At 44.5% G+C, this 11492-nt stretch overlaps 1 protein-coding gene across 1 annotated transcript in view; it reads left to right on the plus strand.

The window, feature by feature from the left end:
• The first annotated feature begins 8334 nt into the window (after positions 1-8334).
• The window catches only part of LOC125518918 (SH3 and multiple ankyrin repeat domains protein 1-like), an 18711-nt gene continuing 15553 nt past the window's right edge, over positions 8335-11492 (plus strand). The window contains exon 1 of the mRNA XM_048683808.1: positions 8335-8745. Coding sequence (XP_048539765.1) covers positions 8335-8745 — 411 coding nt within the window. The remainder of the gene's footprint in view (positions 8746-11492) is intronic.

The following is an 11492-nucleotide window of genomic DNA, read 5'->3' on the forward strand; positions in this document are numbered from 1 at the left end:
CTTTTCTTTTTGAAAAAGTTTTAGGTTCCCATCTTTATTTATTTTGTTTTTAAACTTCATAAAGCACACAACAGAAATAAATGGCTCTCTAAAACTTCCGGGTTGTCTCCCTGGCAGCGCTTTCTTTAAAGCCATTAAGCTGGGCATATAGTGCTCAAGTAATGGATCCACCCGGATCCCAAGGTATATCAAAGCCAATTTTAATTAACAATGATTTGTGATTTAGTAGTGAGCACAAAGTAACATATATCATGTAATGACGAAGTCTAACTCTCTTCCTATGCATCGGAATGTCATAAAAGAACAATTCATGCACACATAGTAAAGTCCAATGCATAGTATAAATAGTTTCTTGCAATTTTATCGTGTGGGAAACATAGAGAGGTGAAGATATAGTTCCTCTCTCATAATAATTGCAAGTAGGAGCAGCAAGCACATGCATATTATATCTATCAAAATCATCATGTGTGGTAGTAAAACGCAACCCATCAATATAATCCTTAATAAGGGCAAACTTCTCCGATATAGTGTAGTCGGGAGAATTCAAAAAGATGATAGGACTATCATGCGTGGGTGCAATAGCAACAATTTCATGTTTAACATAAGGAACTATAGCAAGTTCATCTTCATAAGCATAATTCATATTGGCATCTTGGCCACAAGCATAGCAAGTATCATCAAAAAGGGATATTTCGAAAGAATCAACGGGATCATAACAATCATCATAGCATTCATCCTTCGGTAAATTCGAAGGGAAATTAAACAATGTATGGGACAAAGAGTTACTCTAAGATGGTGGGAACGGGTGATCAATCCGCTCTTCCTCCTTTTGTTCTTTGCTCTCCTCCTCATCTTTTTTTCATCAAATGAGCTCACAATGTCATTAATTTCTTCTTCCATACACTCCTGCAAAATATTAGTCCCTTCTTGGAAAGCGGAGGAGTCCTCAATATATGGTTTAATATAAGGATTAGAAGCATAATTATCATAGCAATATTTAAGTATGGCCAAATTTTCAGATTTGTAGAGAGTAGTATCACACTCTTCAATAAAAGAAGCAATTTCACAAGTACCCCTAAAAGCAACAAATTCTTCAATTTGTTGAACATCATAGTAATTATAAACACCCTTAGTATACGAAGATACGATTCCATTATCACTAAACCCACATTGGTAAGGGAGGTGTTTCTTAGGGTCTTTAGAACAACGAGTACAATCATATATTTCACATAAATTCCAAGCATAGCACTGCAGACGATGAATTTGATCCAGTAAAATTTCCCCTTTTTCAGATATGCGGTGTCGCACATAACAAGCATGCTCATCTAAAGATTTGCCCTCAACTAAGCTAGTTGGGGTTTGAGCCCAAGCACATAGGGATCGAAGATGATCCAAGTAAAAAGCATCAGTAGTGTGATAGATTTTGAGTGGTTCTTCAACCATTGGTTCAGTAGGTACCACTAATTTTTTTGGTATTTTGCGTTTCCTACCCATAACTAAAGATAGAAAACAAGAGCACAAAATAAAAACTACTTAGTGACAAAGCAAACAAGCACGCACAAGAATATTCACCCCACGCTATAAACGGCGCCAGAAGAAGGTCTTGATAACCCACAAGTATAAGGGATCAATTGTAGTCTCTTTGGATAAGTAAGAGTGTCGAACCCAACGAGGAGCTAAAGGTAGAACAAATATTCCCTCAAGTTCTATCGACCATCGATACAACTCTACGCACGCTTAACGTTCGCTTTACCTAGAACAAGTATGAAACTAGAAGTACTTTGTAGGTGTAATGGGATAGGTTTGCAAGAATATAAAGAGCACGTAAATAAAAACTACTGTTTTAGGTAAAGAAGAAACAAAGTTAGTACCGATAGGACAATGAAAATCTACTCAGACATCATAGGATGGCAACACATCATTGGATAATAATATGAAGCACAAAGCACCATGTTCAAGTAGAGGGTACAGAGGGTTGCGGGAGAGTGCACCGCTGTAGACAGATGGGGGAAGGTGATGAAGATGTTGGTGAAGATGACGGAGGTGTTGGTGTAGATTGCGGTGACACGATGATGGCCCCGGTGGCGTTCCGGCGCCACCAGAAGAGAGGGGGAGAGCCCCCCCTTCTTCTTCTTCTTCCTTGACCTTCTCCCTAGCTGGGAGAAGGGTTTCCCCTCTGGTCCATGGCCTCCATGGCGGCGGAGGGGCAAGAGCCCCTCCGAGATTGGATCTGTCTCTCTGTCTCTCTCTGTTTCTGTGTTTTAGATTCTGGCCTTTCACCATTTCTTATATTCCCGGAGATCCGTAACTCTGATTGGGCTGAAATTTTAACACGATTTCTATACGGATATTGGCTTTCTTGCGGCGAAAGAAGGGAACAACCCGCCTTACGGGGCCGCCACGAGGGTCATGGGCGCGCCCACCCCCCTGGGGCGCGCCCCTGGCTCGTGGCCCCCTCGGGCATCGTCTCGTGTTGATCCTTCTTCCCAAAAATCACATATATTCCAAAAATAATCTCTGTAAGTTTTTATCCCGTTTGGACTCTGTTTCATATGGATTTTCTGCGAAACAAAAAACATGCAACAAACAGGAACTGGCACTGGGCACTGGATCAATATGTTAGTCCCAAAAATAGTATAAAAAGTTGCCAAAAGTATATGAAAGTTGTATAATATTGGCATGGAACAATCAAAAATTATAGATACGACGGAGACATGTCACTATCTACTTTTATTACCTTGCAATTTATTCATAGTTTTATTCACGCAAAGTACTCATAGTTTTATTCTTGCAAAATAGTTCCGTACTTGTTTTAGGTAAAGCAAACGTGAAGTGTGTGTAGAGTTGTATCGGTGGTCGATAGAACTTGAGGGAATATGTGTTCTACCTTTAGCTCCTTGTTGGGTTCGATGCTCTTATTTATCGAAGAAGGCTACAAACGACCCCCTATACTTCTGGGTTATCAGCGTGTCCCAAAATATGGTTCCCCATACTTCTCCCTCCATTTTCCCATTCATACACTGTCCGCGCTAGAACACCATCCCCACACCAACTTCCTTTGTCCACCACCCCATCCATTGCCGCTGTCCTCAACCCCATCCATCACCGCCGTCCTCCACCATGCCCGAGCGCCTACCAAGCCTGCGTCTTCCACTGCTACAGATGGACATTTCTCATCCACGGCGACGAACCAGGAGCCTTGCATTGCGTCCTCTCGCTTCATCGGCACCATCGTCCTCCTTGTCGAGGCCGCTCCCACGACCTTATTGTCCACCGCAACGGGACTTATCCCCTGATGCACCCGTCTACCATCGCAGATCTGCTTCAATGCCACCGACAACCACCACACCCCCGATGCCTACACGGCGCCGCAAGAGAGGTGACACTACTTCATATCTGCTCAACTTTTTGATCTCAACCAGAAAATAGATCGTAACTTGGTTACTATACTTTCTTTTTAGCTCTTAGAATTTAATTCTTAGTTCGAAGCAAACAATGGTTGCTAGATAGCATTTCTGCGGTTTGCAGCTTCAAATCTGCCATGGCACAGTCATAATAGGATTTAATTGATCATGCTTAGGGTTTCCCCTCTTTTATGATCACTATACGATCAACATACGTGCTTCGTGTCATAATAGCACTGCTCCACCCATCAAGCTAAACAAGCTTAGTTGTTCAAATACGAATATGATATTACTAAAATAGTGTCGTTTAATTGGTCAGCTAAATGTTCCTAATTTAGTTTCGAAAATGCATGTACACCACTAGGGTGTGGATCTACAGGGTGCCACGATGGGCCGCAGCCTACCCTGGGATTTTGGGTCGGCCCAGACCCCGATTCCCCTCTGTTCTATTGCGCTTCCGATCTCTACTCGCCCCCAGCCGCCTTCTCGTCGGTGACTTGCCGTCCCCGGGTGGTATGACTCTAGGAGGAGAAGCCAGACTAACAGAAGGTCAGGAGTCGCTCGCCCAACAGCGTCACCGCTGCTCAGGCACGCCGCCGTGCCTACCTTCCCAGTCCGTTCAGGGCTCAGGCATGCATCAGCCACTAAGCCCACCCGATTTATCCTGAGATACGCCCTCGACACCCAGTAGCCACTCCTCATCACCCATTTTCTAATTGATTCATTACTCATTAGGCAGGACTGTCATTAGGGTTTGTTGTCTACTGAGTGCTACCTACACTTAATGGTTCAGATATTCCAGTAATCTTTAGTACCTGTAAAGTTCATAGGGTTTCAAACTTCCGGCCCTAGGAACAGACACTAGTCGTGTTGGATTGTTGGTCATAGTCACATTGACCCAGATTACTACTGTAGGCCAGGTTTGTTTACACTTTTACTTGTCTTTCTTACTCATTCGATATGATATCCAATTATTCACGTCGATTAGTTGCAAACAATAAGTGCTGGACCAACTTCTTGATTCAGATTTTGGATGGTCTCTTACCATAGTTACAGTTCTGCATACTTGTCCTAGTAAGCTCACAAGTAATGACTGATTCACTACCTCTATACTTGCCTACTACTTCTTGAGCTTGCGTTGGTTTTTTACTTGAAGAGGAAAGGGTGATGCAGCAAAGTAGAGATAAGTATTTCCCTCAGTTTAAGAACCAAGGTATCAATCCAGTAGGAGGTACGCGCAAGTCTCCAATATATGCACCTGCACAAACAATCAAACACTTGCACCCAACGCGATAAAGGGGTTGTCAATCCCTTCACGGTCACTTGCAAGGATGAGATCTGATAGAGATGGATATAAAAGATTACTGAAACATAAAACAAATGAAAAGTTGCAACAAGGTATTTTTGGGTTTTTTGGTTCATAGATCTGAAAATATAGGATGGAAAATAGACCCGGGGGCCATAGGTTTCACTAGAGGCTTCTCTCTTGAAAGAAAACATATGGTGGGTGAACAAATTACTATTGAGCAATTGATAGAAAAGTGCAAAGTTATGACGATATCCAAGGCAATGATTATGAATATAGGCATCACGTCCGTGTCAAGTAGACCGACGCCTGCCTGCATCTACTACTATTACTCCACACATCGACCGCTATCCAGCATGCATCTAGAGTATTAAGTTCATAAGAATGAAGTAACTCCTTAAGTAAGATGACATGATGTAGATGGATAAACTCAAGCATTATGATGAAAACACCATCTTTTTATCCTTGATGGCAACAATACAATACGTGCCTCGCTACCCCTACTTTGTCACTAGGTGAGGACACCGCAAGATTGAACCCAAAACTAAGCACCCTCCCATTGCAAGAAGAACCAATCTAGTTGGCGAAACCAAAATGATAATTCAAAGAGAAATATAAAGATATCAAATCATGCATATAAGAATTCAGAGAAGACTCAAATAATATGCATAGATAATCTGATCATAAATCCACAATTCACCGGATCTCGACAAACACACCACAAAAGAATATTACATCAGATAGATCTCCCAGAACATCGAGGAGAACATTGTATTGAAGATCAAAGAGAGAGAAGAAGCCATGTAGCTACTAGTTATGGACCCGCGGGTCTGTGGTAAACTACTCACACTTCATCGAAAGGGCAATAGAGTTGATGTAGAAGCCCTCCGTGATAGAATCCCCCTCCGGCAGGGTGTCGAAAAAGGCCCCAAGATGGGATCTCACGGGAACAGAAGGTTACGGCGGCGGAAAAGTATTTTGGTGGACGCTTCTGGTCGTTTGGGAATATTTGGGAATTTATAGTGCTGAAATTAGGGTTAGGGGACCTCCGAGGGGTCCACAAGCCCTTAGATCGCCCCCCTAGGGCACACCCCTGAGGCTTGTGGCCTCCAAGTTACGTGGATGTCTTTTGGTCCAAGAAAAATCATCGCGAAAGTTCTATTCCGTTTGGACTCCGTTTGATATTCTTTTTCTGTAAAACTCAAAAACAAGGGAAAAAAAGGAAACTGACACTGGGCTCTGGGTTAATAAGTTAGTCCCCAAAATAATACAAAATAGCATATTAATGCATTTAAAACATCCAAAACAGATAATATAATAGCATGGAACAATAAAAAATCATAGATACGTTGGAGACGTATCATTGCCTTGTCAATATTGTTTTAGGGTGGACCACCCTGTTTCAAAATACTGGAACCGCAGACATGAGTGAAATAGTATTTCTCTGTGTGATCTCTTCCATCATGTGTCACTACTGTAAGATGCTGCTAACGCGACACTACGATCAGAGACCCTTCGAGAAACTGTGTGCGATGCAGTAATCGCAAACGGTGGTGTATGAAAACCATCAAAAAAGGTGCAAAACATTTGCGATGGAGGATGCATCAAACACGGTTCAGATTTTAGTTGCGTGTGCGATTCAGGCCACACGGTTAACCTGTTCGAACTGTTTGCGATGAGACAGAACAACAGAAACGGGCAGCCATATCAATGTGTGTGGGATATACGGCATACAGTTCGCTCCGATGAACCGTTTGCTATTAGGGAGTGCAACATAAACGGTTAGCCACATCAAGGTGTGTGTGATATAGGGCATACGGTTCACTCGGACAAACTATTTTTGATTAGCGAACGCAATAGAAACGGTTCAACTTAACAAGATGTGTGTGATACGTGGCAAACAGCCGACTTGGATGAACTGTTTGCGATGAAAATTTACAACATAGACGGTTAATACAGTTAGTTCGTGTGTGATTCTGTGTGTACAAAAAACTTTGAAAAATGCAAAATAGTTGCTTGCGGTGGCTAGGAGTATCGCAGACGATGCGTCTGCGAGTACTCGTGTGCGATGATTAGTAAGTTACACTTGCATTTACTTATGTTAACACTTGTGTGATAAATAACACGTGGCACCGGCTATGGTATTCGGGTTGTGTGTCTGCTCCACTTAGTCTTCCCGTGCTCCAGCTAATGCTTCTTGCGCTCCACATGGGTGAATTGTAAAATCCACGCCTATTCCCTCACCGGTTTCCCGCCACCAGCTAACGGCTTGCTGCATATAACCCAGGCGGCAACGCACCGCCGCGACACTCTGCGAAGATCTAGTCCTCACCCATCTACCATTAGTTATTCCAAGCATGCCAGGCAACGACCAAAGCTTCGACGTCGACACCTACCTGCGTTACATCTTTGGTGAGGAGAACGAGCCGAAGCAGGTCGGGGAGCAAGAGCTTCATCGGCCGGTGCAGGCACCATGGCCCATCGGCAATGATATCGGCATCACAGTCCTTGGGAGCACAATCGACATATTACAGAGGAGGTGTGATGAGCAGTTTGCCATCCACCTTGCAAAAGATCCAGAGCTGCTCGGCGGCATGATCGGTGACCCACCCGAATAACCGCCGTCACCAGTGCTCATCGAGAGCCTGATGCCCCGCAAGGAATGGGCACAGGACCTCTGCAATTCAGTCAAGACAAAGGCAGTCCACGTCTTCATCATTGCCCGCGACGGCCGTGTCAACCTCGATCCCGATGATGTGGTGGCCAGGCTCGAGCGCGTCCTTGGCGGAGGTGACATCCCCTATGAAGTAGAACATCGCCAACGTGATATCTTGAGGATGCAGGTGATCGACGGAATTTGCTACCAGGCCAGAGACATGGAAATGGAGCGGTTCCGCGGAGTTGTCATGCGCGTGATTGCACGCTATCAAGCTCCTCTGGAAGAGGCCCAATAGCCCCAAGAGCCTCCCATCAGCGCCACCAGCTCCGTAGGCGGAGGCGGGTCGGGACACTCGGAGTGAATGGCCTCAAGGGTGCTATGCTGATCATGGAGTCCGAGAAGACCATCCTCGGAAGGCCGCCAGCTCAGCCTTTTAGCTTATATTTTATTATAATTGTATGCATATGTAAGTCGTGAGTGTTCTGGGCCTTGCCGCATTTGGCATTTTAAATTATCCTGAATATGTAAGACAATTATTAAGAATTATTAACAGTTGTCATTGTAACTTTGCCTCAACGGCGAGCAGAGCGCGCGCAGGGATGCCAGAGCGGAGCGCGCCGCGGCCGCCTCCACGGCGAGCAACCACGTGGTCAACCTTCTAAAATCAATAAATTTTGACCTTGTTTCTCATCACATTGCTGACTATAATGCAATAAGTAATTGCAAATCTGTTCACACCTCTCAAACTAATATGTGTTCACACTTAGCACCGGGCTATAAAAACTATCCACTCGAAAATTCCTTCACAGTTCCTCTCCTCATCACCCACAAAACTAGTTTTCTCTGTCAAGTCGTTCCGCCATGACCGGTTGGAGGAGTTTAGGATGGACATATAACCAGGCAGCAAAGACCAAGGCCGCACAAGCACTAGAGAGGTCCACCACGAAGCCACAACCACAGCAGAGATGTCCGGGCGTGCCACGGAGCCCTCGAACGAGCTCTCACGGGCACGCGAGGGCTCTCACAAGCGCATCTGCGGCGTCGGCCATCGCGACGAGCCGGCGTTCCAGAAGTCCTTCGCCGGTGACGACGACATTTTCGCTGGCGTCACTACGCAGCGGGAGCTGGTCAACGGTTTGATGAAGCTGCTCAAGCTCAGCGATGCCTCGGTTGACAAGGCGACCGGCCTCGTCGAGCAACTCATGGATGACAATGCAAAGCTCCTCAAGTTGGTCGCCGAGAAGGAGGAGGAGGCCGCCGGATGGAAGATGCTGCATGAGAAGAGCAGTGCCTCGGAGATGGCGCTGAAAGCGGTCGTCGAGGAACTGATGGGTGGCTTGAGGAAGCTCCTGATCGAGCACGAGCAGGAGGTGGAGGTGGAGGAATCCGTGGCTGCTTTCAAGCAAAGTCGTGAGGAATTGAAGAAGGAGTTGGAGGATTTCACCGCCCGGCGATCCATCGACGAGTAGAGACAGTAGCGACCCAGATCGTTGTCTGCAATTTGCTTCTTCTCTTGCCCCCCGTGTCTTTCGGTCTTTGCCGCATGTGGCATTTTAAATTATCAGGAATATGTAAGACAATTATTATGTGCGCCATTGTAAATTTTTCGTCGTATTATCCGTTGCCATTTTATTTGTAGTCGTATTATCTGTTGCCCTATGTGGCAATTTAAATTAGGGCGGAATACTAGTTGAAAACACGAACAAAGCAAATGCCACCATGGGATCACAAGCAAACACCCTCCGTCCAGGTGCTTTAATTAACCCATTAATGGAGAAGTTGTGTGCGAGGCGGGCAGCAGCTGGTGCATGGAGGTCAAAGAGCTCGCTTCCCGGTGAGCATGGGCGGCCTTGCTGCTCGCACGTGTCTCGTCGAGCCTGCGAGGTGGACAGGATGCACGCGTCCCGTCGAGCCTGTGCGGCGGACTGCTTGCACGCGTCCCGTCGAAGCTGCATGACAGACTTCTCGCGCTCGTCCCGTCTAATCGAACAGTTGCACGCACGCCATCGAGTATGGTTAAATTTCGACACGGTAAATATAATACAACCGTTTGCGATATTAACGTGTCAGCTTTTTTTCAAAAAGGACTTCATTGGCTATTAATGTGTGCGCCTCTTCTCAAACTGGACGATTTTTCTTACCACGGCATATATGTGCCATGTCATGAAACCATGCCAAGTTTCATGTTTTTTGGGTGACTTCTTTATTTACTGGGATTTATAAACCGAGATTCTCATTGTTTCAGGACGACGACAAGTTTGTAGTTCATTCTCATTCCTTAAACGAGACCTAAACATGCACCCAATGACACATGTACGATTTCCCACCCATTTTGCTTCATTGGAGCATGTGGTTGTAGTTCAAATTTGAATTATGGACTACATTAAATGCATAGAAAACTTAGTAATTAGTAATACATATACAATGGCCAAACAAACCCTAAACAGTTTCAAATTTCAGCCCGACACTCATGTTATTCTATGTTGCCTATAGAAAACAAAGTTCAAGGCGAGAAGAGGCATCGATTATCGTTTCGCCCACAAGAGGGGCATGTTTCCCTACCGGAACCATGATGGTTGCGATAGGCTCCGGTTTGTAAAAGGTTTGTAATATAGCTTCGCCCAAATTGGACAATTATATATACCATGTAGTGACACCATACCAAGTTTCATGATTTCCTGGTGAGTTTTGGATTTACAGACATTTAAAAACTGAGATTCGCAATGTTTGTGGCCAGGACGGTGAGACGGCTGAATTCGTTCACATTCGTTCCATGGGATCTAAACATGCACCCCAAGGAAACATGTACGTTTTTTCTAGCCATTTTGGTGCACTGGAGCATGCATTTGTAGTTCGGATTTGAATGATGGACATTAAATGCCTAGAAAACTCAATTAGTGAATAAAAAAGGTCAAATGAACCCTGAATAATTTCAAAGTTCAGCCTGAATATCCAGTTGTTTTGTGTCCCGTGTAGAAGAAAATACGAGGCTAGAAGAGGGAGTGATTATCGTTTGGCCCACAAGGGGACACATTTCCCTATCGAAACCACGAGGGTTCTTGTGACAGGCTCCGGTTTGTAAGAGGTTTGTAGTAAAGCTTGGCCCAAATTGGCAATGTTTTTACCACGACATATATGTGCCATGACATGACACCTTGCCACCTTTGATGACTTTCTGGTGAGTTTAGGATTTATGGGGACTTAAAAACCGAGATTCGAAATGTTTGAGGAAGAGCCAGGACACCGGTACGGTTGTAATTCGTTCCCATTCCTGGCATGAGACCTAAACATGCACCCAATGACACATGCATAATTTTTCTAGCCATTTTGATGAAATGGAGCATGTGTTTGTAGTTCAGATTTGAATTATGGACATTAAATGCCTAGGAAACCCAATTAGTGTATAAAAAGGCCAAACAAACCCTCAATAAGTTTAAATTTCATCATGGATATCCTATGGTTCCATGTTGCCCATGGAAGAAAATACAAGGCGAAAAGAGGCAGTGATTACGTTTCGCCCACAAGGGGAACACGTTTCCCTATCAGAACCATGAGGCTTCTTTGAGAGAAGCTCAAGTTTTTGTAAGAGGTTTGTAATAAAGCTTGGCCCAAATTGGACAATGTTTTTACCACAACATATATGTGCCATGACGTGACACCATGCCACCTTTGATGACTTTCTGGTGAGTTTAGGATTTATGGGGACTTAAAAACCGAGTTTCAAAATGTTTGAGTATGACCCATGACACCAGTACGGTTGTAATTCGTTCCCATTCCTGGCATGGGACCTAAACATTCACCCAAGGGCACATGTATAATTTTTCTAGCCATTTTGGTGAACTGGAGCATGTATTTGTAGTTCAGATTTGAATTATGGACATTAAATGCCTAGGAAACTCAATTAGTGTATAAAAAGCCCAAACGAACCCTGAATAAGTTTAAATTTCAGCACGGATATCCTGTCATTCCATGTTGCACGTAGAAGAAAATACAAGGTGAAACGAGGCAGTGATTACATTTCGCCCACAAGGGGGACATGTTTCCCTATCGGAACCACGAGGCTTCTTTGAGAGAAGCTCCGGTTTGTAAGAGGCTTGTAATAAAACTTGCACCACAATGGACG

This window comes from Triticum urartu, chromosome 7 (genome assembly GCF_003073215.2).
Source record: "Triticum urartu cultivar G1812 chromosome 7, Tu2.1, whole genome shotgun sequence".
In the NCBI taxonomy this organism is placed as follows: Eukaryota; Viridiplantae; Streptophyta; class Magnoliopsida; order Poales; family Poaceae; genus Triticum; species Triticum urartu.